This window comes from Falco rusticolus, chromosome 1, assembly GCF_015220075.1.
Source record: "Falco rusticolus isolate bFalRus1 chromosome 1, bFalRus1.pri, whole genome shotgun sequence".
Taxonomy (NCBI): domain Eukaryota; kingdom Metazoa; phylum Chordata; class Aves; order Falconiformes; family Falconidae; genus Falco; species Falco rusticolus.
The window spans coordinates 113,148,574-113,175,090 of NC_051187.1; the positions used below are offsets into that span (position 1 = coordinate 113,148,574).

General features: G+C 38.2%; 1 protein-coding gene across 6 annotated transcripts in view; it reads left to right on the forward strand.

Moving 5' to 3' along the window:
- Window positions 1-26,517, forward strand: part of ANAPC10 (anaphase promoting complex subunit 10) — a 42,130-nt gene that overhangs the window by 2,944 nt on the left and 12,669 nt on the right. For 2 of the 6 annotated variants that reach the window (XR_005105667.1, XR_005105668.1), the window contains exons 1-4: window positions 4,989-5,009; window positions 6,833-6,949; window positions 8,946-9,036; window positions 9,794-9,914. Coding sequence is in view for 4 of the 6 variants with exons in the window: in XM_037396815.1 (XP_037252712.1) it covers window positions 6,835-6,949; window positions 8,946-9,036; window positions 9,794-9,914 (327 nt within the window). In the remaining 2 variants the exon portion in view is untranslated. The other 4 variants (XM_037396804.1, XM_037396796.1, XM_037396788.1 and 1 more) reach the window with 4 other exon arrangements.

The window sequence follows — 26,517 nt, forward strand, 5'->3', positions numbered from 1 at the left end:
CGCACCATAGAGAAGACGGGAGGGAAGGGAGGCTCACCATAGAGAGAAGGGGCCCGTTCGGAGAGAGAGCGGCGCCTCCCGCCGCGGGGCGGGATCAGCCCGCGCGCGCTGGGGATGTGACGGTTGGTGACGCCGCGTCCGGGTGACGCCGCGGGAAGAGGCGCGTTACGCGCGAGGTGCGTCTCGGCAGCCCACCCTCGACCCGCAGCGCTCCCTGCGGGGACAGCGGGCCGCTACGGGCCGCACCGGTTCCGCGCTGAGGGGAACCCCCGGGGGTCAGCGGGCTCCGCCACTCCTCACCAGCTGCGCGCGGGCTCATCCCCCCCCCCCCCCGCCGTTCTCTTTTAAACGGGGCTCGTGCGGGGTTCTGCGCGTGCGCGGCGGGAGCCAGTCCGGTAGCTCTTTGGCGGGCTGCGGGCCCTGGTGAAGGTGACGGGTCCTGCCCGCGCTGAGGTGATCCCCCGCGCTGAGGTGCCCGCCCTGCTGCCCCTCTGCCGCCCCCTCACCCACCGCAGCGGCTTCGAGGATCAGGTGGGGACGTTGCTCCGTACCGACCCGGGGGACGGGGTGGGGAGGGAGGAGATGGAGGACGGCGGCGACCGTAGCTTGTAGCCGACCCTCAGCCGGTGACGGGGACCGGGCCGGGGGTGAGGTGGAGGGGGTGCGTCTTCTCCCGCGCCTCGCCTCCAGGTGTCAGGCCAGCCGCGGGAGCTGGTCGTGCCCGGGCAGAAGCGAAGCGCCGCTGGCTCGGGTGGGCGGCTGGGGGCTGCTTAATCGGGTACCTCCTCCGGGTGCCTCCCTCAGCGACTCCCCCCAGCTGTGAGAGGGGAGCGTGATCTGGTGATTAAGCACAGCCGATGTATTTCGTGAGTAGGTGGTGTTGATTTATTTCCAGTACTTAAGTGTTTTGTGGGCTTGGGAGATGGGGCCACAGTACAGTGTTGTAAAGCTAATCAATGGTACTTAAATTCGCAATTGAAAGCCCTATAAAGAGGTCGTAGGGGGAAGGCTACCAAGGAGCTTGAGTGAAAGCAGCTTGGTTTGTTAAACTGACTTCATCCTCTGGTTGCAGTGTTTTTCCAAGGCTGCTTTTACTTGCATAAGCACTTGTAAAGAAGTGCTTGCATCCTTTACAGAACAGCTTATATCCCTACTAGGTACTTTTAGAAGCCTGGGCTTGTACAAAAATACATTTGTAAAAAATGTATTCGTTTAGATTGATTAGGGATATATGTATAAAACTGGTAATGTACTTCTCTTGTGCCGTTGCTCTGATTACCTTGTTTTTAGTGAAATATACTTGTGACAGTGAAGGACTTAAGGTAATTTTCACTGATAGGCTTAAAGCAATATACTGAAGGCAGAGTAAAAGTAATAGGTATTTAAAATTGCATTGAGAGCATGAGAGATCAAATGTACAGGTGAGCTAGTTGTTGAAATAGGTTGCTACTGAACGCACACTATCATTGTTAAATATTAATTAAATCTTAGTAATTTCGATGTTCAATGTTACTGTTCAATCTTCCACCTGGATAAAACCCAGGAAGCATAGTAAGAGACTAGTTTCCAGATATATCTTGAGATCTTTAAAAGCTTTAAACCAACAAGGGGCCATCCAAAGAAAATCAGAGCTTGTGAGGGAAAATGAGTAATGTAAGGATGAAAATCAGAGAATCCTTAGGTTTGAAAAAAAGGTATGAAATCCCTTTCTATTAAGAAGAATGAAAAACAGCCTTATAAATCAGGGATGTTGCAAAAGTGCTGTAATGGTCAGTGCAACCTTTGTTTGGTTTTGATAGAAAAGTTTTAGCCAGGTAATTGCTAAAACTGAATGAAATATGAAGGCAATGCAGTCAGTAATAGTTTAAAAAAAAAAAACCAAAAAACAAAGCTAGCTGAGCTTTGATCCCCTGAAAAATTCTGGGGAGGTGGCTTGGGAGGAGAATTTGTTGGTAAGTAGAAGACAATTAAAACCAATGTGCAAACAAACCAAACTAGTTCATTGTCTGTTAAGAACAGTCTGGATCAAACTTGTTTTTGCAATAACCAATGCAGTTAATGAGGAAGGAATATAAGGGGTTTGTCTTGAGTTTTACAGGGTTTCTGCTATTCTCTGGGTCACTGTTAAAAACAAGCTACTGAAATGTGGTCTAAAAATAATGTTTTTGAGGTCGTCTACAGCTGGTTGAAAAATTCCTGTTTGAAGCTGACTTGTAAATAGTTCACTTCTAAACAGGAGTGTCACTAAATGTCTTTCTGGCGGGTTCTGCTTTGAATGTATTTTCATTGTTTTCTGTAAAGGTGAACACGAAATAGATATGTTGCGGAGTTGGAAGGATTGCAAGGATTGTACAGCTCAGAGTCAGAACTCAAAATTATCTTGAGAAGATTGATAGCAGATTGGAAATCAGTGTAATTAAGCTTAGTTAATGGGAACTGAGGGAGGAAGTGAACAAAGGGACGAAAAATCCAAGGCATGAGTAGTGGTAAGGGTATTACTGAACAGCAAACCGTATCCCGAAAAAGTACTTGAGTGCTGCAGTGTATAGGAAATCAAATATTAATCAATAATGTAATGTCCTTTCAAGTAGACAAATGTTATTTTGGTATGTTAACAGATGTGATTAAAGACAAGGGAAGTGATTGCTCTGCTCTAACTAAGGGCCTTAGCTGAAGTGGTATGGCTATTTTTTTAACCATAGTATGCAGATCTCTAGACTCTGCAAGAATATGAGGTTTATAAAACTTGGTTTGAGAGAACCTTGAAAGGCATGGGCACACTAGTGAAGAAGAAACTAAGCAAATTTGATGAGTGGCCTCACATCTGTAAAAGGGTTGCTATGTGAAGGCTAGTGATTATTTAGTCTTTGAGTTCTCTGGAGCAAGAGAAGAAATAATGCTTTTTTTTAGAAGGTAATACTTAGGTTAGGTGTTAAAGCGAAACATTTGGCTTTTATGTTGACAGAAACACTGAAGCTGGTATCTGTTGAGGACAATCTGGTCTCTCACAGGTCCTTACAGGTGTGTGTTTAAACAGCTCTGTGTGTACTAACATAGTGGAATTAGAAATTTTAGTTCAAGAAAACTGCTTTGGAATCTGCAAAAGCTTCCTTGAGCCTGGATTTTTATGGAGCTTCAATAGGAAAGAACCACGATGTATCATGCTCTGTCTTCTCTTCAGTATGTTGCAGCAGAGTATGTGTGTGCTTAGTGATGGCTTTGCTTTCAAGTAAGCATTTTTTAAAAAATGTCTTCCACTGGTGTTCTGAGAGTGACCTCTCTGTCTCGATTGTGAAAGGTAGATTATTGAACTGTTTAAATCCATTCCACTCTGTTTATAAACCGTATGTTTGTTAAAACATTTCTAATGGCTGCTACTCCACAGCGGTGTTCTCTAGATAAGAGCAAACTTCTCTAAGGAAGATGCTGAGGGATAAAGAGTTGGGGAGGAAGGGGTGGAGAAGAGCTTAGCTGCTGCCTTGTCTTGATCAGAGGATGTGCATACCATATAGTGGGAAGTGGCAAAATGAAAGTGTGATGTTGGCCATGTCATTGAGACATATATGTTAATGTTGTTCATGAGTAAAGCAGCCTATTAACGGTTTTTTGGAATAACTGAATTGGAAAATTGGAGATGCTTCCAGCCAATGGTTCTATAGATGAGGTGTGTCTTTCCATTTTTCAGCACATGTCAAGGAGAAGGGCTTCTAGGCAGATTACTTATTTTTACACAGCCTGAAAAAAATAAGGATTCTCATTCCATTGTCTCCTTGAGCTAAGAAAACATTTTGCTTTGTTTTTTTATTGGTGCCTTAAATTGCTTTTAATGGTAAGTATTTGTGTCTTGTGCAAAGTGAGGTACTTCTGCTAGTAAAATGTCAAGAAGTCTCACTTGAGTGAGCTGGCTTGTTGCAGTATTATTTTTCCTTAGTACTGCTGTAAAGTAAAAGCTTTCTGCTCTTAAAATTCTTAGGAGTATTGGGAACCTTCAGCAAAACTATCCGGAATGTATTATTACTAACTATGCTGGTTAAACAGAAGTTCTGTCATGAAAAGCTGACTTGATTAGTTCAATTCATGAGTTCAAACATAAAAGACTTTCAGTTTTTCACATTACTAATGCACAATTTGTGGTTGACTTGTGTCAGCAGTGGTTTGGAGTTGAAATCTGGATTCTGAGCAGCTTTGCCTGTTAGACAGAAGGAAATGAGCTCGGTTTAAGATAGTAAAAGTTGGATGGCGTTTCTTGCTGTACATTTTTGACCCTCAAAATCTGTGTCTCAAACTTTTGTGAACCAGTACAATACAAATCTTGGCATTTGTGTAGAACTTTCCTGTGTACACTGAAGCTTATAAGACATTTCAACTTAATTGTCTTAAGGGATTCTGCATACTTGAAAATTCTAATCATCTCAGAAAGTTGATTATGCATACTTTTTCAAAAAATTACTAGATGTAAAATGTAATTTCTGTGATTTACCTTATTTTGGTGGGTGGTATGTTTTGTATACACCTTATGTCTTAAGGTTGGGTTTTTTCAGTAATCTGACAATAGCTATTTCTTGGAATGAAGGTGTGACTATCAGACTTGGAGGTTTTTGTTATTTTTCTCTTGAAGTCAAAATAATGAAGGACTGTGAAGACTTGCCGGTGGTGATACTCAAGAGATGTTTTGTATCAAATGGATAATTTAGCCTTACCTTGTGAAGTTGGATTTTCTATGTATATATTTTAGAGGTGTTAAGAAAGGCATTTTTGGTTTCTGTATAAATCTGAGAATTAACATGAATGCAGCTCAACTTCTCGTAGTTGATTTATTGTCACAAATGTAATAGCACAGTTTGGACTAGTGGGTGATTTGAGCTGTAATAAGTCTGGGAAAAGTCTCCCCAATGCTTAATAAACATATTTTGAGTTTTGTTGTAGGATGGGGGTTGGACTAGATGATTTTTTGAAGGTCTGTTCCGTGAATCCAAACCACTCTGAAAAATGTTGGGTTTTTTTTTCAGGTAGCTGTGAACTAAGTGTTTTGTAAGTCTTTCTGAAATTGTTTTACTTTTTTAGAAGATTAGAATGCCTTTGTCACTTTTATTAAAGTTGTACTAAGCAGTAACCAGAGTAAGTTACTTATGGAAATAGAGGTTTTTGGTGTAGCCAAATCAATAGAGAACAGCTACATTTTAAAAGAGTCTATCGTAAATGTCTGATAAGGGTTTTAAAACGAAGAATGTAATATTTAAATACAGTGACTAGGAAAGATTTCTGTGCTAGTGTATTGTTACAGAAATGACTAATTAATTGCCTGTCTAATTTTAATAGCTTATTTTTTTAACAACTTTTCTGCATGGGCAGGGACTTAAAACATCTTGTTGCATGAAGTTTTTTGATTGGATGGCATTAAGATTAGTATATCTGTGAGTATATGAATATATATGTGATATATGTGGGATTATGTGTAGTGTTCAACTGACTTTTTTGAGGATGGTGTTTGAGCAGGACTTTGTGGATTTTTGTGATGCTTGCTGTTGCCAGTACTTAAATTTTACTGTACATGTAACTATTCTTTTCAGATTTTTTTAATGCTAGTCAGGACTGCAGTCTTGTATATGCAAAGGCAGCAAAAAACCCCCCAAACCTGGGAGTCTTTCAAGTCTGTTTGCACAAGAAAAACAAAAAACCCCAAACTTATCCAAGGACCAATAGAAAATGTTTGGTATGGACAGGGATGTGCACTACAGAATTCGGATTTCCTGTGTCAGACAAGTTTTTAGCTGCAGTGTTGTTGTTACATAGAAAGTCTTGTTTCTGCCTTTTATCAGTTCTGTAGTGGGTAAGGTCTGGATCTTGTGGACGCCAGCCTAGTTGAATACTTCATTTGCTGTCTAGGCAGGAAGATGTTCCCCAAGAATAAGAGCATAATATGATGTTACACATGTAAACAAAGGATTAGATGTTAACTCTTAATTCCCTGGCTCTCGAGTGTTTTACATTAAAATTTAAACTTTACTGTAGTTCCTTGCATGGGACTTATGCTTCTTTTGGAATTTTTTCTTTTTTAAAAAAAGTCTAGGGAGTAGTAAAGTGCTCCATAATATGTGAAATCCAGCATGATTATGTTGTAGTATGTGTAGCAGTAGTCTAGGTGTTGAGGCTGAATGTGGTAACTTGAGCAGTGCAAGTCACAGATTAAGGATTCCAAATGAAGTTAAGGAAGTGGACCATGGGTAAATGTGTTAATGATGAATCCCTACCAAATTAGACACTACTCAATTTGTTTGAACTCTCATTTCCTGTTCTTAAGGAGAAGCATCTCCAGGAGGACAGGTTTGCTCTAGCTTCTGATTAGACTTCTGAACTTACAGGTTAGGAAAACCCTTTAAGTGTATGTGAAGGGGAAACGAATATGTATTGCTAGCCTTTAAATCAACAAGATCTGTTTTAATTTCTTAAAAACAAACAAAAAAGTAAAAAAAAAAAAAACCCACCCTGAAACCCTGACTAACTCTGTGTGTATGAATTAGAATGTACAATATGTCTTATAATTGTTCCAAGTTTGTATTGAATTTTTAAGGACACAAAATTGAGATGTATGTGGAACCTTTTATTTAAAGATATAAATTTTTTACTTGTATAGTATTTTGTTATCTATATAAATAAAAGATTCTACAGACATGCAAAAATGTATATGTATACATGTATAAAGCACATATTCTGAAGACTATATGTAAGTGTAAGGCCAAAGAATTAAAGTGTCTATATGAATGAACATAACCCTTTAATTTTCCCATCAAGCTAAAAATGTATCAACTAACTCATTGTTTTCTTTTACTAGAAATGACTACCCCAAACAAGACACCACCTGGTGCTGATCCAAAGCAGTTAGAGAGGACTGGTACTGTTAGAGAAATAGGCTCACAAGCAGTTTGGTCTCTTTCATCCTGTAAGCCAGGTAAAAGCACAACAAATAATGTAAAAAGCTGAATGTACACTTTTGTTATTAGGATATATAATGGTTTACGTTTTGATAAGAAAACACACATACAGAGTGTAGCAGTAAAACTGCTGGTAGTATAAGGGTAGCCACTTACCGTGGTTTAACCCTGGCCAGCAACCAAGCACCATGCAGCCACTCACTCACTCCCCCCAGCCCCCCCAGCAGGATAGGGGAGAGGATCAGAAGAGTAAAAGTGAAAAAACTAGTGGGTTGAGATACAGTTTAATAGATAAAGCAACAGCTGCACATGCAAGCAGAGCAAAACAAGGAGTTGATTCACTACTTCCCATCAGCAGGCAGGTGTTCAGCCATCTCTAGGAAAGCAGGGCTCCATCATGTGTAATGGTTACGTGGTTACAAACACCATAATGCCCAATGTCCCTCCCTTCCTACTTCTTCCCCCAGCTTTACATACTCGGTATGACGTCCCATGGTATGGAATATCCCTTTGGCTAGTTTGGGTCAGCTGTCCTGGCTGTGTCCCCTCCCAGTTTCCAGTGCCCCTTCAGCCCTCTTGCTGGCAGGGCCCGAGAAACTGAAAAGTCCTTGACTTGGTATAAACATTATCCAGCAACACCCAAAACCATCAGTGTGCTGTCAACATTGTTCTCACACCAAATCTAAAGCACAGCACTGCACCAGCTACTAAGAAGAAAGCTAACTCTGTCCCAGCTGAAACCAGGACACTACTATGAAGGATTTGTGCCTAGTCTATATTTGATGCAATATGAAAGTGGTAATTACATCAGAAATATCCTACAATGAGGAAATATCTCATATTAACAAAACAGATGTTTTACTGATTTTATACTGATTTAGTTTTTTTTTACTTGCACAGTGAACAAACACAACCATGTGAGCAGAAACATACCCAGCACTGTGCAATCGTTACTATGCTTTGGCATTTTTCCTGGGTATCGTCAATTTTTGACTTAGAAAAGCCATGCAGCTGGATGACCTAAACATTCTGTCTGAACTTTGTGTGGGCTTGGCTATTATATTGTAGCTCTCTAAATCCTGCAAGTGAAACGGGACTATTGTAAATGGTCTTGAGGTGCAGTTAATGATAGCTTATACCTGCTCAAAATACCTGAAAATCTGTATTCTTACCATCTGAGGTGGTTGAGTTGCTATTTCAGAAATATCTGCTGGGAACTGATCTGGTATCTTGCTGCAGCCTACAGTCAATGATCCCTTTATGCCACCATATTGAGCTCACGTTGAATGGCTTCGGTCTGATGTTCTGGTGTCCTGGAGAAAAATACCATAGTTCAGTTGCTTCAGAGTGAAGACAGTTTTTTGTAGCAGATTAAACTTAAACAGCTGAATTAAAACTGCAGCTAATGTGGGCAAACAAAGGCATGTGATTACTCAAAAGACAAATAATGAGGGAATGGAAAAAAGATTTGGAGTTGTTTCTTCTAATGTGGCAGTATTAACTTTCAGGAATACTGGTTTTTGCATCTATTTCTTGTTCTAGTCACCAACTTGAAAAGGTACAAATATTTCAGGAGAATATTTGAAAAGAAAATTTTGCATTTGGCTAAAATTTTACAATAAACAAATGGTCTCTGATAACAATTTTCCTTTAGTTCAGCAGTTAGATTATAGAATATGTGGAAAAGCTTAACCATTTGGTATTGTTCTTGCAATTAGTATGAATTACTACTTAACCATTTGATATTCCAGGACATGTTGAATGATTTCAAACCCCACAGACTTCAGCAAGAGATAAGAATATAAAGACACTCAAGCAATGAACTTTGACAGATTCCCACATCGCAGTTTTGGTCACAAAACCATAGGCAAAACTCAGCTATCTAGAAATATTTCCTTGTGTTAAAACTGAGGATACATCTTTTGGTTTGTAATAGCTGAAGAAAAGTTGTATCTGTGGTGCCTGCATCACAGAAATGGGATATTCAAGACTATTACATTTTCTTTTTCTTAGGATTTGGAGTGGATCAATTACGAGATGATAATCTAGAAACTTACTGGCAGTCAGATGGATCACAGCCTCATTTGGTGAACATCCAATTTAGGTATTAAAAATTACTCTGTATGGGTTAGGGTGTTCTGTGTAACTTTGTATTTATTACTGTTCACCAATATAGGAATTCTGGAAGTGCAAGGACTCCAGGGTTAATCCTGTTACCCAACTGGTAAGAAGCCAGTTAGATAGTGTTTATAAAAATGAGGATTTCAAATGTTATGGTTACTGAATGCCTAAATAAGGAACAAAAAGGAATGGTTTTATGTATGTAATTTGTAACAGTTTCAGTTACCTTCCTAAGGTGACATTTTTGTCCTGACTTTCTGTCTTTGAGTGTAATTTGAAGGGTAGGTTTGAGAAACCTTTTCTTGTTCTGTTCTGTGTAGGATGCTTTCAGTCTTTTTTCTTTAACCAGACTCTTTAAGGTGAGGTGAGAAGTTTGTCACCTTTTTTTTTTTTTTTTTTTTTATTTGCTTTCTGGAGGACTCTTTGGTATAGTAATAGAGCCCATATTTGATAAGCTAAACATGCTTTATCACATGAAAGTTGGCATTTGGCCTTTTGTTGTATTTTGTGTTATACTGACACTTCTGAAGGCAGACAAAGGGGAGCAGGGAAAATCAACTCTGTGTGCATAGCAATGTGGAAAAACACCTAGCTGCTTTAACAGTGGAGTTCTTATAAATCAGTAGACACACTTGTGTTAAGTTTTAGAACATTTCAATCCTTAGGTTTTTGCTAGTTTGTAATAACTATCCTGAATGTTTTCCTGTATGATGCTTACATAGCTTTTTTGCTTCTTGCAGAAGAAAAACAACAGTGAAGACATTATGTATTTATGCAGACTACAAATCTGATGAAAGTTACACTCCAAGCAAAATCTCTGTCAGAGTAGGAAATAATTTTCATAATCTCCAGGAAATCCGGGTAGGTCAATGGTGCTTTGCTTTCTGTCTTAAAATAGTCCTCTCTCATTAGGACATCTGATGTAGTAAAATGGTTTTTGGAGGTAAAATATGACCTTGTGCTTGGAAGGGGGGAAATGCCTGGGTTAATTTTGATACTTGCTTTTAGTTTTTATCTTGCAAATTTACTGGGCTGGTTTCTGTGGTTTTCTTCAGGGTCCATTACCAACATGGTTCTAGAACAGACTTTGATATACCTGTAATGGAATAAAAGACTGAGGTTTTCTAGAACAGGGCTGTTAAAAAATGGTTAAAACTGATCTCGCTTAAAATATCTGCAAACCCTATGCATTGCATATATCAAAAGGGAAACTTAGCTTTTAAATACTTACGTATTTAGACTTAAGTCAAATTCATGCGTTTTTTATTTTATGAATGGGTTGCTCGCTATTGAGCTGACTAGGAATCAGAATTTAAAACTACAGGTTTTAATTATGCCTGTGTATGGTGCTTATATGTCTTTGGAGTCTGGATTTCATTTTTGGGAAGCTGCGTGTACTCTTAGTAACTAGTAGCATCTGGTTCAAAGCTTACTTTGACACCCTGGCAAAAAGAAACTGGGACACAAAGCCTAATAATGAGTTATCAGTTATGCAAACGTTGCTTGTTTTCTGCTGGTTAGAGAATCTTCATATAAGTGAGAATCTACTACATATTTGTTAATAATAGTTGACTCTAGCCACTACTGATGGTGAGAGCTAGCAGAATTGCAACACTCGCTTTACCATAATGATCTACAAAGCATGCAAGATACCAATTAAAATGGGTAAGTCTAACATAAGTAAAACATCATTTATGAACACATCTTACCATAATTTACAAGTATTATTTCTAATCTTTTGCAGTGTGGTTTTTTTATACTGGACAGTCACTGAGATGTAGAAATTTTGGAACAGATTCAGTGTTTTTGTTTTTAACAGTGAGGCAAAATCCAGTTTCCATTTCTGTAGATATGACATTTGATGCTAAAGACTTCGAATGGGACATAGATTTGTAGTGTGTTGTGAATGTTTTTATTTACATAAGTGTAATAGTCAAAACAGTATTTTTTTTCATGGTGACACTTCTAGCTAGGAAAAGTTTCTTTGATGGAATAACTGAGATCAGATTTGAGTTCCTGTAACTGTTTAGTTTTGCTAGCCTTTTAGTAAGTGGTAAAAGCAGATTTTAAATAATCCATGATATTTGTAGCTTACCTTGTGAACTACTCATGAGCAGGTATCTTTGCTAATTATGAGTTACAGTAGCCTCATGTTTCAGACTGCTCTTCTCTGAAGCTCAGCAGCTACTGATATATTGGGAGGGTTCAACTTTCCTCCCTTATGGCAGGTGTTACAGTAACAGAAGGCTTAGGATGATGAGGAAAAGGGAGGTGCTAAATAGTGGTTTGAATTTTTACTTTTGGGATTTTTGTTTTCACCTTTTCCAGTGTTTGAAGTCCCAGCAAGAGCAACTAATAAGTAGGTTTTAGATGCAGTGGGAATGGAAAGTGTAATAAACATGTATGCCTCTGTTACATATCTATATACTGTGAATGATCTGTGATCTCTCAGGTGTTGACCTATACTTTATCCTAAATCTTTTTTCTAAATTAAATATTCTTTTGAAAGAAATGATTCATCACATTACTTTGACCTTAATCAGCTGCAAATTCAGTCTTAATCGTAACATAGCAATTTGGGAATTGCACATTTTTTAACAGTAACAGCAGATGATCTTTTCCTTGTTGGGCTGTGGGTGTGTTTTCCGAGTGTCCACTAGATGTCATTGTTGTCTGTAATTAGCAGTTTGATTTTTGTGCTTGTCCATTCTTTCAGTTATCCTTTTATAATAATGTTTAGTGCAGGATTATACATGTAACTGCAATAGCTTAAGTTTCTTATACAGTGGTAAACTTCCACTTTTGAGGATATGTGTCTTGTTAAGGTTCTATAGAAACAATAACTTATAATAATAATAAAATGTATAATAAGCTTATTCTATTCAGTCTTAGGCAGTTTCTCAGGCAGTATTTCTTTGGCTAGTTTCTTGTTAAACACAGGATTTTACACATAATGTACTTAGTTAAAAAGGGCACTTCTAAATTAAACAAGTTGCTAGTATCTTTTATAGTATATTAATATGACTGTAATATGTTGCATGAGAGCAGTCATTCTTATGCATACCACATGCTCATATGCTTTTTTTATTTCAAAACTGAGACGAAATCACGGTCAAGCTGCTTAATGAGATACAATACTTCAGTGCTGTAGAATACTAGTGACTAACTTTGTCACCACTGTGATGTTAAATATGGATATCAATTTTCATATTTCTTAAACCGTTTGATACTTGGGTTGTTACTTAAATTTTTCTTCAATCCTGAAACTTTCTCTTTCCTTCAGCTTCTCTGACACATAGGCAGGTTGTTAAAACAGTGTGAACTGTTATGAGCTCTTCAGAGAAATCTGCTTAATTATACAGTGATTCCATTGGCTTCAGGACTGATTAACTGGGTGGAAAATCCAGCTAAATGATTTTATATTTTTCCATGGATGCTTGCCCAGCTCATAGTGTCTAATGAAAGTTCTGTGATGTGGTTTTTTTTTTTTTAATGGTCTAACTTTCAAAATAATGCAATGTGCTGTTAGGCTTGTTTTTATCACTAATATAAGATTAGCTTTAGTTTGTCTAGTATGCAGGCATGTTCTTTTCGGAACGTAAGATGAAATTTTCTGAATAAAAGGTTTGGTGGGTTTTTCCCCCCTCTGAGAAACAAGTCATTTGTACCCCATTAAATGGGTGAGAATAGCTGTCATAATCTGGCAGTATTATTCCCTTGCTCGGCTGAAGGAACTACAGTTAAGAGTGTGCAGTAAGCCGCCTCTTCCAACTTAAATGCCTTTTTATTACAGCTGTCAAGCTTGAAGAGCAGATATTTTCTCATTTCCAGTCTCAGAATTCCCCCACATAATGGTGCAAACAGTCTGGATGGTAGTCCGTAGAGGCACTTCTGGAACAGTATCCAGACTCTTCAGTATGTGATTTAAATTATTACACTTTCTCACAATGTGAAAATAACTTGCCACAAAGGATGTGAGTGAAATCTTGGCTGCAAGAGATCTCTGGTCTCTTCAAATAATGGTCACCAGCTTGTTGCCTTCCAAGACATTTAGGTCATCAGCAATTCATCTTGTCATGAAAAAATTAAGTGTTGTAATGCTAAGTGCAGATAGGTTTTTGGGTAATAATCACCTAGTAGTTTCAATCGCTTCTGCTGTCAGCCTATAATGTAGGGCCTTTACACAGCAAAGCAAGACACCTGTAAACTCTTGTAAATCCAAAGATGTAGAACTGGCTAACACAAGACATTGGGAAAGTGTGGGTCAGACTTTCTAGAAATAGTTAGTCATTACATTAGTTCACATTGAGAAGCCACTGCTGCTTAATTTCCAAATTAAAGTTGCTTTAAGAGCCAGAACCCCTCCTGAAAGAGACAAAGTTTTCTGCTGTGCCTTGTAGAGGACTCGACAACAGAATGTGGTGTACATGTCTTGGCTGTAACTAGGTAAGATGCAACTAGACAGGTACAATTTCCTTCCTGTCCCAGCAGGAGTTAATTCCTCCAGCATGCTTTTGGATATCTCATGCTTTTTGATTTGGAGTAGGACGTGTTTTTCATTTAGTTGTTTGTGTAGTTCAGAGAAACTGGGAAGCTTTGTCATAGGACCAAACCTTTGCTAGCATGTGGCATTGCTTTTTGTACGTTGTTTTTCAAATTGCTCACAGGTAATAATAATCCACATGGCAGGTAAGATGTATTAAAGTTCAGGCCTAAAAGGAAATGATCAGAAATAACCCACTGAAGGGGGAACGGGAAGCCTCTGGCTGGGAGTGTGTGCTCCCTATGCAGTAAATATGCAGATAGCATCGCGGCTCTGTGTAACCTAGTTAAGCAAGGTGTTTGCTCTTGGCAAGCCATTAAGTCTGAAGCAAGGCTCATGGAACAGGGTAACTCCCCTGGTTAACAACCTTCATAGGCGTGCCATGCTCTACCACTACGCAGGGAAGGATGGCCCTTAGGTAGGAAAAAAGACAGTTGGTCACTGGAGGTCCCGTGTAGTAAACTTTGCATCAGAGTGATACAAAGTATTAAACATTGTTTTGGAAGAGCCCTGCTTTATTTAACTGACTTGCCCAATGCTTTTCTTCTGGAACAAAAGCCTACTTGGCCTTTTCAACAAGACTCTGTTCTGAAGATGACTTTGAAGATTCAGGTGAGAGCCCTTAATACACCTTTCCTGGCAACAGTGTGAGTCCTTTGTTTCAGCTTTTTGTTGTCTTTAGTTGAATTGCTGTCAACTTTGTTTTCAGTTTGTTTTCTAGCCCTTTTGGTCTTGCCTGGTGTTTTGTAACCAGGTACTCCAGAGCTGTGGCAAGCGCAGCATTCTCCCTGGTGGCATGGTGTTGTGGCCAAGCACCACGGACAGGGCCGCTTCTTCACTGTTTTAAGAGATTCTGCACTAGAACAGGGAATTATCAACCAGAGGAATGACAAAACTGGGAAGCCTTTCTGAGAGGAAGTTAAGGAAGTCTGACCCAATTGAATCTTTCTATTCCCGTAATGTCCAGTGATTGTAGCGGAGAGGCTGGACTTTCCTAGATGTTTTCTGAAACTCAGCAGGTGGCAATCTCAACCTGTTTTCTGTATGTGGAGTAAACTTAGATACCGAGGAACAGTTAGGTGCTGACTTGTCACAGGACTGTTGCAAGCTAATGAATCAAGAAAATGTACTGCTTCCGAGTCTCTGATCAGACATCTCTAAGGTGCATTTTAAACTGCTTTCTTCTGAAGATGGAGTACTGAGTTGTTACTGCTTTATTTAGATTCCTGACTAGGCTTCAAGTACTTTGGTTAGAAGCATAGAATAATTTAGGCTGGAAAAGACCTTTAAGATCATGAAGTCCAACCACTAACCCAAGACTGCCAAGTCCACCACTAAACCATGTCCCTAAGCACTTCATCTAGATGGTTGTTTTGAATGCTTCCAGGGATGGTGATTCCACCACTTCCCTGGGCAGCCTGTTCCAATACTTGACCATCCTTTCAGTGAAGAAATTTTTCCTAATATTCAATTGAAACCTCCCCTGGTGCAATTTGAGGAAATAATGCTGATGTTTTCTTCCATATAAGGAAAGATGCATTTCTGACCCGTAATTATTGCTTGGGTTCAGAATGTCAATTAAAAATATTGTCTGCTTTCTGCAAAGTACACTTGATACTAAGAAAAGACTGAGTAAGCTTTAGTTTTATAGAATTTCAAACTGTATTCTGTCTTATCTGTGTCCGGGATGTTCTGCAGATTAGGTCATCTCATAAGCTTGTTCATTTTGATTGTTACCTTGCTGCTATGCTAGTTGCGTATGGATTTAATTCATCAGGATGTAGATGGTACCTCTTCCTTACGTAAAAAATTTACCAGTACTGGAAATCTGCAAACCAGGGGAGTAGAATGATCTGCTGGTATTGGTTAGTTACTAAGCCTTGTGTTTGATGTCAAGGGTAGTAGTCAAGTTTAGGAAGCAGGGTGATTTCCATTTGATGTAGATTTGTACTCCACATTTCCACTTCCAGAAGAGAGGATATTTTGTGAGTCACCAGCTGGGGTCTTCATATGAACCTCTCTCTACAAAAGAAAGGCTAATTAAATGGCATAGCATCACTGTTCCATGCTATCGTCATCATCAGGGTAGATGATATGACCTGCTCATTGTTCTTATGCTTATGGAAATCAACTAATACATGCTTGGAACTGTGGAAATTATGAACAGGATTGCAGTTTTCCTGGTTTTTGTACCCTGGAATGAAAATACATTGGAATGGAGCTTACTATGCAGTTGTGAGAAATGCAGTTGTTGAAATAGGCTTTTGTGCATATGAGTTACATGTATACAAATAGAGATCCGTATTAGATTCAGAAGAATTCTGAAGAGTGGAAGATTATTTTGGTCCACACATCATAAAATTGTTACGCATTATCTTACTTTGCTGTGAAATGCTGCTTTAAAGAGAAATAAACATGTCTTCTGTTGGGTCTTAGAGGAAAAAAAAGAGGAAAATTAAACATTTTTTTTTTTATGCTGTGGTATGTGTTGTATGTAGAAAAATATTCTTGTTTTGTATCCCAGCATTCAAAAACAATTCTATGAAGGAACCTTTTCTTGCCACAGAGGGACTCAATTAGGCAAGGGTACATTAAAGAGGCCCTGTATTTTTAATTCTGTCAGTCTGACTTTACCTTCTGAAGCCGAGGAAAAGCCATGTAAAAGAAAGTGGCAACAGCTCCATGGAAGGCAGGAACTTGATGAAGTACAGAGCTTTCCTCAAGGGAACTCAAGTACATGGAGGCTAGGAACTGATTGAAGCACAAAATTTTACATGTATGTGAAAGCCTTGCCTGGAATTATAACCTTTTTCATGATTGTTCAATCTAAGTTCCACTGTGGAAAAGGAATTAGAAAACGTGTATGATTTTCCACGTAAAGTGAAAGAGCTTTCCTCTCCACTGCCAATGAGAAAAAGACAAAATAATTTAATAATCAAATTGACTCTACCTTATGTTATGCTGTGTAATACCTGTTTTGTGTAGGGAGTGTTTGGTTACGTCATTTCACCTCTTCTCTCTGCATGAAGTTCTAGTAGGTGGATTTGAAGAGATTTATCTTTTACTTCTATCAAATATTTTTCTGGTATGGATGGCTAAAAGCTTCAGATAAAAAAAGCGCACATTATCAATGCAGGGAAACTGTCATCCAATATGATGAAAGAATTTTTCATAAACTTTAATACAAGCCTCCAGTAGTGTATTCTAATAATACTATCAACAAATTCTGGTCCTTTCTCTGGCAGACAGGAGCAGGTTGCAGATAGTGCTCTGTGTGGGAGAAGGAGAGTGCCAAATAATTGAACTGTTGATATTGGTGCTTTTTTCAGAAATTAGGGTTAGTATTGTGGCCTTACAACAAGTAAAAATTGGTATGGGAAACCAAAAATTTAAACAAGTGTATTTTCCAACACTTTTGAAGCATGTAGGATGATAATACTGTTGTAGAATGGTAATAATATTAGTCATCTTGTAGAAAGGTTAAGTGATTTGTTTGTCTGTGCAGATTGCCTATGGTATTGAACCAATATGTCAAGTCAAAGCCCACTTTGGGCTGTGTCCAGTTTATACCTAACTGACTGAAACCTGTAATTGTGATGTTCATTGGTACCAGATTGTGAATGTTTTGACATTCTTGTTCTGAGTGAGTTCTTTCTATAATTGCCTGGTTTGCACTGGTAAAATTTCAGTCTACCTAAAAAAAAAAAAAAAATATTCCACAAAGCCAAGGTAAAGCATCGTACACACTTTTATATATAAAAGTTCCTACTTCAGTTAAGCCAAAATAAAGCACTCCCCCTTCCAGTCCCTAAAACCTGTTGTTCCTGTTTGTTCATCAGTTTGTTATACTAACTCAACTTTTCTTGGTAACGCTATTTGTTGTCAGTGGTGCTTTAATATTGATTAAAATAGATTGATTAAAATAGCTATTAGAGATTTAATATACTGTGTATACTTCTGTGTTGTTCACCAGGTTTATTAATTTGTGGAATCCATATTTCCTCATTGATTATCTCTTGATTGTCTCCTATACTACAGACTGCCCAGATGGTTTCAGTTGGCTTTGGGTATTCTACAGATACTGCAAAAAACAAAAAGTGGTAGAATACAGCCATGAAAGATTGCTGGTTTTCCATGATAGTTTCTTACCTTCTTTATATCCCAGAAGAATTTGTTCATGAAGACTTGAGTAATGAAGAGCCGTGTACTTATAGACTAGCACCTTTACCAATCCTAACTAGTAAAAAGGAAGAATCTCTTCTTTGCAAGAATACTTTGTATGAAGGGTGAAGTGAGTTACATATATGTGTTAATGAAAGGTCTGTGAAACAAGGGTCTGTCACTTCTCTTTGCACATTTTGTCAGTGGCATGGCTGTGCTGCTGACCTACAAAAAATCTAGCAAGTGCTGTGGAATAGTCCTCTTTTTTTTTTTTTTTTAACCAATAACTGCGGCTGATTTCCAACACCCCCTTCTGGCTTTTGTGAAAGCATTTTATGTTGCCTTTAACCCTTAGTGCTACATATAGCATGTCTTTGTTTCTTTTAAACTGTAGCTCTTTCTTTTTAATGCCCGGATAGATCAGAGATGCTGATCTCTCTCTTTGATATCATTACCAAACTTTTGGAGCTCCTAGAGGGATCAGTCAAATGTCTGTGTTCTTTAGCTCCTAGAAATTGGTCCAAATATGTATATTTAGGTACAATAAATCATATATATTTAAAACGGTAGCGCCCCCCACCTGCCTTTCACTCCCTGAAATTCAAGTTGTAATCAAATTTACATGCTATCAGGCTGAGGGAAGAAAAGCATCTTTTTCTTTTACATGCCCAAAATGTAGTGAAAATCCCTGTGGACAGTCGTGTTTACAAGGGTAACTGTCTGCATTCAATTGTGGGTTATAAAAGTGCTTGCTTGAATAAATACACTGAGCTATCAGACAGAACAACCAATAGTTGGGTGGACTAATTGACCTTGTCAGTAGAATAGAAACACTTGCAAATAAAATTCCCATTGCCAGCAAAGTTGCAACTGGAAACCCCTGAAGAAACTGTGTATATCCTCTAACTATTGTGGAATGCAATGATTCAAGCAGCAGACATTGGTAAAGCAGACAGCTTTACTTTGGCTTTGTGGAATATATTTTTTTTTTTTTTTAGGTAGACTGAAATTTTACCAGTGCAAACCAGGCAATTATAGAAAGAACTAACTCAGAACAAGAATGTCAAAACATTCACAATCTGGGTGGGGGGTGGGGTAGTAGTGGGGAATAATTAACTAAGGAAGTTTTATATACAAGCATTTTTCAGTGATCTTTTTTTGTGGTGTGAGGCTACATGCGTTCACCAAATCATCAAGCAGTTCACTTCCCACATTGAGTTATGTTTTCTAACAATTGCTATTACTTTTACCATATCTCAGGTCCCCTTGTATTACTTGTTTTGCTGGTGTGTTTTTATTATAATGTACTCCTTTCAGAAAAGGCAAAGATGTTTGGCTAATAACTACAGCATGTTGTAATGAGGGTGGAGTATGTTTGTCATTCTACAGCAATGGTTGGCTTACATGAATGTCATGTCTATAACTGTGCATACTGTGGCAGTTTTATATTTTTTAACATATTCAAATTGCATAACACTGGAAAAGAATCGCAGTAAATAGCAGAGTATCTGGTCTTCCAATCAGATGGAACCATTTTTTACTTTACCAGTGATGAGTCACGTGTCTTCTTAAAAAAAGGAAATATTTTACTCCAGAAATAAGTCTTCACAAATGAATTACTCAGGTATCAGAAATTTCCTTTTAAAAAGTTGGACAATGTCACACAGGTGGAGGTAGTATTTAGAAATAAAAGCAACAGTAGAAGACATAACAGGCTTTGCTGTGTACTATAAAAACATGATTTTATTTTGGTTAGGAAACAAAACAGGAAAAATGGCATTTGGGAAAAAGGTCTGAAAAACAGTCTAGTTTAGCTGCTAAATAAACTTCATAGATGAAGGTTTAAAAAAAGCACCAAGATTTGTAAAAGGCGGGGGATAGTGTATTTCACCTTAAGTAAGGGACAATGTGTAATAAGGGATTTTGTGGTTTTACAGCTCGGTGCATGTGTTTGAAAGCTGTTCTCTCAGCAACGTGGGTGGCAGGTTATGCTACCATATAACGTATTGTAGTTGGCTCTCCACACTTGTCAGGGTTAGCGTTCAACCATTCGGAAAATTTTCCCATTGTTCTATCATGTGAACCAAGGCTAGTGTTGAATTCCCAATAACCTTCTGCAGGAAAAAGAGGTTTAATTAGAAAGTTTGAAATTTGATTACTTCTGTTATTGTCTTAATGTACTTCTCTCTAATTTAGGTGCTTATCTGCAAATGCAATCAATTTTTGCTCAGAAAGATGAAAAATAAACTTAACACTGTACTGCAGTTGCTTCAACACTTTTAAAAGAAAACTTGTATACTCAGTTCTGTCTTTCTTCAGCATTAACACTCTATTTCCATCTTAAACATGTTTGCTTTAGATGGATCATAGCTTTTGGCAGCTACTGCATTTTTAGCAAATAATACTGTTTCTAGTAAGAGTTGCAAAAAAAAAAAACACACAAAACTTTGTGTGAGGTCCTTGTAAACTGAACCTTGGGAACGTTATGTTATTTCTGTATTTTCCCTTTTGTGCTGCTTCTCTGTTTGTGTCAGGGTTATAAATTACATTGCTTGAACTAGAGAATTAAAAACATTTTATTTTGTGATTCCTGTAATTTAAAAAGAGAATGTTTGTTTTATGTGTGGGGGATTTTTTTTTTGTTGTTTGTTATTTTGTTTTTACCTGTTATTTCAGAGGCTGGCACACAGAGAAATAAGCAATTATGGTATTGAAATTCCATTGTGCCAGCACCTCCAGGGCATAATCCAAAAAAAACAGAAAACCCGCCTGCTGGGTTGTATGCAGTATGCTTCTGTGAACATCAATGTCTGCTGTTCACACATCATTTTTTACTAAAAGTTCCTGTTGGAATAAAGGTTCTGTGTTTGGAGAGTGTACTGGGATATTTGTTGGTCAATGGTTTTTCAAGGTTTTTAGGGATCTCTAATTACAGTTTACCAATGTAGGCTCACTAGATACTTCTTTCAGATAATCATTAATGCTTCAGAAGCAAGAGAAAAAGGCAGAGATTTGGTTTTGGCAACATAAAAAACGTATCAAGAGTGAGCTTGATGTTCTTCCATTCATTTAAGCGTTCTGCTTGAAGACTGAACATGGGAGTGAGCAATAACGTGGGTGGGTGGAAGGGGAGATGATAGCATCATAGAAAAGACTCAAACACTTAGTGTCCCTGCTTCAATATTTTAACCCCTTCCCTTCCTTACCCCTCCCCCTACCCCCCCTCCTTTTTAATGCAAATGTGTTGTCCAGTCGACATTTGAGAACAGTACGTGCGCATCCAGCATTACAGTTTGTACTGGGTTTCAGTGTGCAGGCTCATCTAGAATGCCTTCATGGTGCTCAATCAGATCACTCTTCTCAGTTGATCGGAATTCGTTTTAACTGTAGTTACAAAACATGTAATACTATTCACTTGCAAGCCATAGTGTGTAGCAACATTTGTTTTCTCATTTGTTTTCAATCTCTCTGCACTTGGGCATATTGTTGGAGACTCTGGGAGGCAACCTGTTTAATGCAGGGACAGATGATTAGTTTCTAGTCTTTTGCTAGATTCATAAAAGTTAAGAGAAAAGGAAATTATTCTAAACCAGATCATAAAGTTCAAGCTAGGTAATGTGTGATAGATTACCGTGATACTTAAGATAATTATCTATTTATCTTACTGAATAAACACTGCTAAAGTCCTTCTACTAGTATAATTGCCAGTGGCAAATGATGTCAGTGGAAGCCTGCCAGTACAGAAATTACGCTTTTGGTTGTCTATCTAAAAAAAAAAAAAAGTGCAGACTGAATTCACCTGTAGGTTGTTTTCTTTGGTTCCTACCCCCCTCAACTGCAGTTAAGATCATGTCATGTGACCACATAGCTACATACATGTACATGTGTTTCTTTTTCCTTCAGTGAAGTAATTGCAGACATGTATGTCTTTCATTTTTGCTGTTATCAGTACGGTAATGGACTATTTCTTAGGTATAGGTTATCTTAATTTCTTTTTCAGATTAAAGCATAATGCTTTTCTGCCCAGGTGTGGTTGTCTGTTAAACAGCAGATTACTTATGAGTTTATCTTACTGCTTTTATAACTTCTTGTGAACAAATGTGCTACAATCCATTGCAGGAATTGGGTCAACAGGTTGTTTGAGCACAGAATTAGATTTTTTTGATCACTAGGGGAATGCCTGCAGTCTGAATTTCCATACAATGTTAATTGCTGTAACAACATCATGTATCCCTTTTAGTTTTACTTGCTTGTAAAGATCTGAAGGAAAGCTTCTGGTAACAATTTTAATTGTGTGTGTTCCCAAGGGTAAATTGCTGCATGGATTGGCAGTTAGTTTTTTTTCCTTGAATGTTTGAAGTAGCTCCTGGTCGCATAAGGTGTCAAGGTTTGAGCTAACGAAAGCTGAAAATCTTTGCCGCCTTTGTTTGCCTGCTGGATTGTTTATTGGCTTTTGGGGAAGCGCAGGGGGAGTGGTGAATATTCTGGGAGGAATTCACACACCTGACTTTACCAGTCATTTAGCAGAGTAAGAAGGTAGGTACCACTGAAGAAACTGGAACAAGGGACTCTAATGTCTAGTGAGTGGCATGTTAGGGAGGAGGTCTTGGAGAAGTGTTTCCTGGTATCAGCAGACCGACCTGCACTTGAAAGGGAAATTATGTTTTCCTGTAGTAAAGGGCCCCGTGTACCGTTAGAGGGCTGTTTATCTCCTCTTCTTTTTCTTACCCCCTACCACATTCTACAGCCATATTTTTTTCCCTTGAAGTTCCCCAAAACCTGAGAAATCCAAAGTTATCTGCTCTGGTTTTGGATCCCGTATGTAATGGAACATTGTAGGAGGCCAATACTGAATGCCAGCATCTTCACTGAAAGATTTAAAACTGAGTTCTTTTGTGTCAAAGATGGTAGTAAGATGTTGCTCACTCATTCCTGCTTTTCTCTTTCTGGAGAGGTTGCTAGCCAGCTGGAAATAACTTACAGTAGCATTAAAGCTATTTTTTTTTCCAGAAACTGTGGATCAGGATTGGGAGGATAGTCAGTGCATAATAAATAATCTGCTTTTATTTACCTGATTATCCTCACAGACTTGATTGCGGAAAGAAATCCTTAGAGGGAGTACTAGATAATTCCAAACAGTGGGAAGTGCTAGATACATGCAGAAAGGTCAAATCAAAGATTCTGATCCCTCTGGGTGCTACTGCTAGCACACAGTATTAAAATCCTTCAAAGAGGAGAGCCAGCAGCTGACATCTAACCCGGGCTAAGCATAAAAGAAGAAGATACAAAAGGAATGAGAACTTTTTAGGATACCTAAGAACTAAGAAAGTCCTATGCTGTCATCTCAACTGGTGCACCACCACTTACTAACTTGCAGGCAACAGCAGCTGGGAACATCCTGTTACGATCTTAACCACCGAACAGTTTCCAAGTGGGGTGGGGGGAGGAAGTGGCCCCTATGTAGAAGAAATTAGGAGCCAATTAGTCCACCACTTACTGTTTTCTGGCCTATGTGGAGCTTCCATGTTGTAAGTATCTTTTGTTTACATCAGTGCAAATTCAATCAGATTTAACTAATTGTAGTACTCCAAAACAAATCCACAAAATGCACTGGAAGTGGCCATGCTTTGTCAGGCCAGCACCAAAGCAAACAAGCAGAAATTTCCGTAAATTTACAACTAGTATTGGCATGCATAAACAGTAGTAAGAATGTATTGTTCTGTATCTCTAACAGTGAAAAGACAGACTTTTTTCTTCAGGTAAAAGTAGAGAAACAAATGCATTTCGTGTAGGTATATGAGAGGGTTTCAACTTCATAGTATTTTTTTCATTGTTCCTGGAGCTTAACACTTTAGTGGAAAACTGAGATTATTCCCAGTGTCATTAAGAAAGTAGTTATGGAAAGGGATGCTGTTCACATGAGAAGTTAAAGCAAACCTCAAGGTGCAGAAGAAAATGCTACCTGGTAAGCGGTAAATATCTAGAACAAGTACGGAGTTCCTGAGCAAAAAATTTAGTTGCTTCAGAGACATCATGACAGTCCTCTCTAGAGTTAGACCTTGCTCCCTTGATTGATCAAATGTTAGTTTGATCAGGAATGATGTGTCTGCTAGGAGCTTTGAGACCTCTGCTAGACAGTGTCTATATTGTATTCTTTGTGAAGTTGTGTGTGTGGGTTTTTTTGGGTTTTGTTTTTGTGGGGTGGGTTGGAAATTGCATGTGGTTTTATCCTGTTCCTTATCTCAAGTAGTGCATGAAATTGTTTCTATGATCTGAAGTATAATTTATTTCCCTTTGAGGACTGTTCTTTGTCTTTTCTGTCGTAAGATAACTGAGACCATGCATTTGAAACAGAAAAACCTTTCCCAGGATTTTCCCATTTTCTGCAGGAACACACAAGAGAGGGTGGAATGAGAGTGATAATGTAGCGTATGTGTCTGGCTCGAGGGCTTGTGCTTTCTAACTGCCTTTGTCCGATTCTGAAACTAGGTTTATCTCACCACTCCTATTTTATTTCAGAATGAATTCTGGAGTGTTTTATGTGTCATGTTAAAGGAATGTTAGCAAATACGGTTTTTATTGAGGCTTTTTATGAATGCTGTTCTCGGTCTGAGTGAATCATGAGGCTCTAGCCCCTAATACTTACTACCTTTTTTAATTTTTTTCCCCATCTGTATCAGTTGGGTCAAATTTAACTGTGTGTGTAAAGAATTTTTTTGATAATTTCTACTAGCAAATGCAGAAAACCCTAGTTTGTTTATGTTGAGATTCATTTGTTACTACTTAGCAAGGTGATGTTACTGAGGATAATTAGAAAGGTAAAACGAAATCTTATTCTGTTTTTTCATTGTTGTGAAAGGAGTTGCAGTTCCATATCGGGAGAAATCATTTAGTAAAATCATCAGGTAGGTTTCCTTCTGTTTGAACAGGTTTCTGTTGTGATTATGATGGTCACTGTGTATGAGGTTTTCATAAATCGGCTTTGCGTAAATCTAGCAGTGCTAGGTTAAGAACTTCTATTGTGGAATTATTAGACTTTGTTCTTTTTATTTATATTGTCCGTTACGAGGAGATAAAGATTTACTCTCACAGTAGAATTAAATTAAGCAGAGGAGCATATGTACCCACAGGACTTTGATATACAGCAAGTCACATATATTTGTAATCCAATTCGATCAGCTTCTTACTGACTTCTTGTATCTAAGCAGTAAGATGATATCCAACAGTAACTCTAGATTTAGGACTTTGTAGGCCTATTAGTAAGGAAGTTTTCAATTATGCCATTCTTGTTTTGTTTTTTCCATTGCCCACTCATTCTTGAGGAGCATACACAATGTAATTTTATTTCAATTCCCATACAGTTTACTGAAGAGCTGATATTCTTACATCTGTTGAACATAGCATTAAGACTATTCCAGACTGCTGTTTATAGTAGACATGCTGTTGCAGTATGGTAGTCATTAGCCCAGCACCATATAGCTCCATCTGAATATCTTTTTGAACTGTACATTCTTTGGGTGGATGGTCACTTGGGGAATCTTTGACTCCTAGAAAGAACTCCAGAAATAATCTAGACTGAGTAGACTCCAGAGGCTGACCTCCACATTAAACAATGAAACATAAGCTTGCATTTTTCTGGACACACTTGTATGTGGATTTGTAAGAAGGCACAAGCAAAAGGTAAAACTCTACTGCGTTTGTTCCATTATGTTAAAGAAAAAAATCGCATGTAGGTATAAAATTAAATGCTTCCATTGGGCAACAGTTCTGGTTCCAGCTTTGCAAATTTATGGAAGTGTATTCTGGCTCATAAAACTACCCAGCTGAACCTCTGACAGATACACTCCTATTTCTTCTTTTGAAGTTCATTTGTACAAAAATATATCTCCAGTGAGATGTGTTTATGAATGTGGGATCTTTCTCAGATGAGATACTGCGTTGCATTTTAAATTTACACAAATAGTTTTCACAACAGTCTCTTGCATTTGTTTCCAATGAGTAAATATTCCTCGAGTTGAGCATTACATCTGCGCTCGATCCTGTGAAATGTTATTCTGCGTTTGCTTATTGAAATCTGGCATGCTATAATGAACTTGAGTAATGTTACAGTTTATCTGATTTCACCCTACTTGCCTTTACTGAGTATTTGCATCCACAGAGTCCTTATTCAAATGCAAAAATGTTTAAGTTTTTTAGTATACTGTACTTCTGCAGCATTTTTAATTATTTATATAGGTTTAGGGTCTTTATGTTCCTTGATTTTAGGAGGGGCAACCCCCTTTCATTCCCTGCTTGCTCAGAAACAAGTAATTCCTGTGAAACCAGGAGAAATGCTTTCACTTAACCCCAGTGGTTTTTGTGTCTTACAAAACAACAACTTATTCTCTTGCTGGTAAAAAAGAAGTAGGATTTTTTAATTTGGTAGCACTCGGGTATAATTTATTGCAGTCTTTTTTTCTAACAAATAAAATCACAGGAGCTACATTTTTGTGTAACAGAGAAAATATTGGAGCCATGCAGTTTTGTGGGCCCGTCTTCTGGTAGAAGATCAGAAATCTAGTTCTTGTTAATGTGTAGTAAGAGCCTTTTTCAGTGAGGGGAATGCTTTTCTTTTAGGTGTACTTTCTTTCCCTCATCTATAAAGGCTGCTTGAGAACTAGCAGCTGGCTGCTACTACTGCTGTTGACTTACTAAAATCTCATGATATTCCCATTTTCTTGCATTTATTAATTTCCCATTGTAATTTTCTGAAGCATTCAA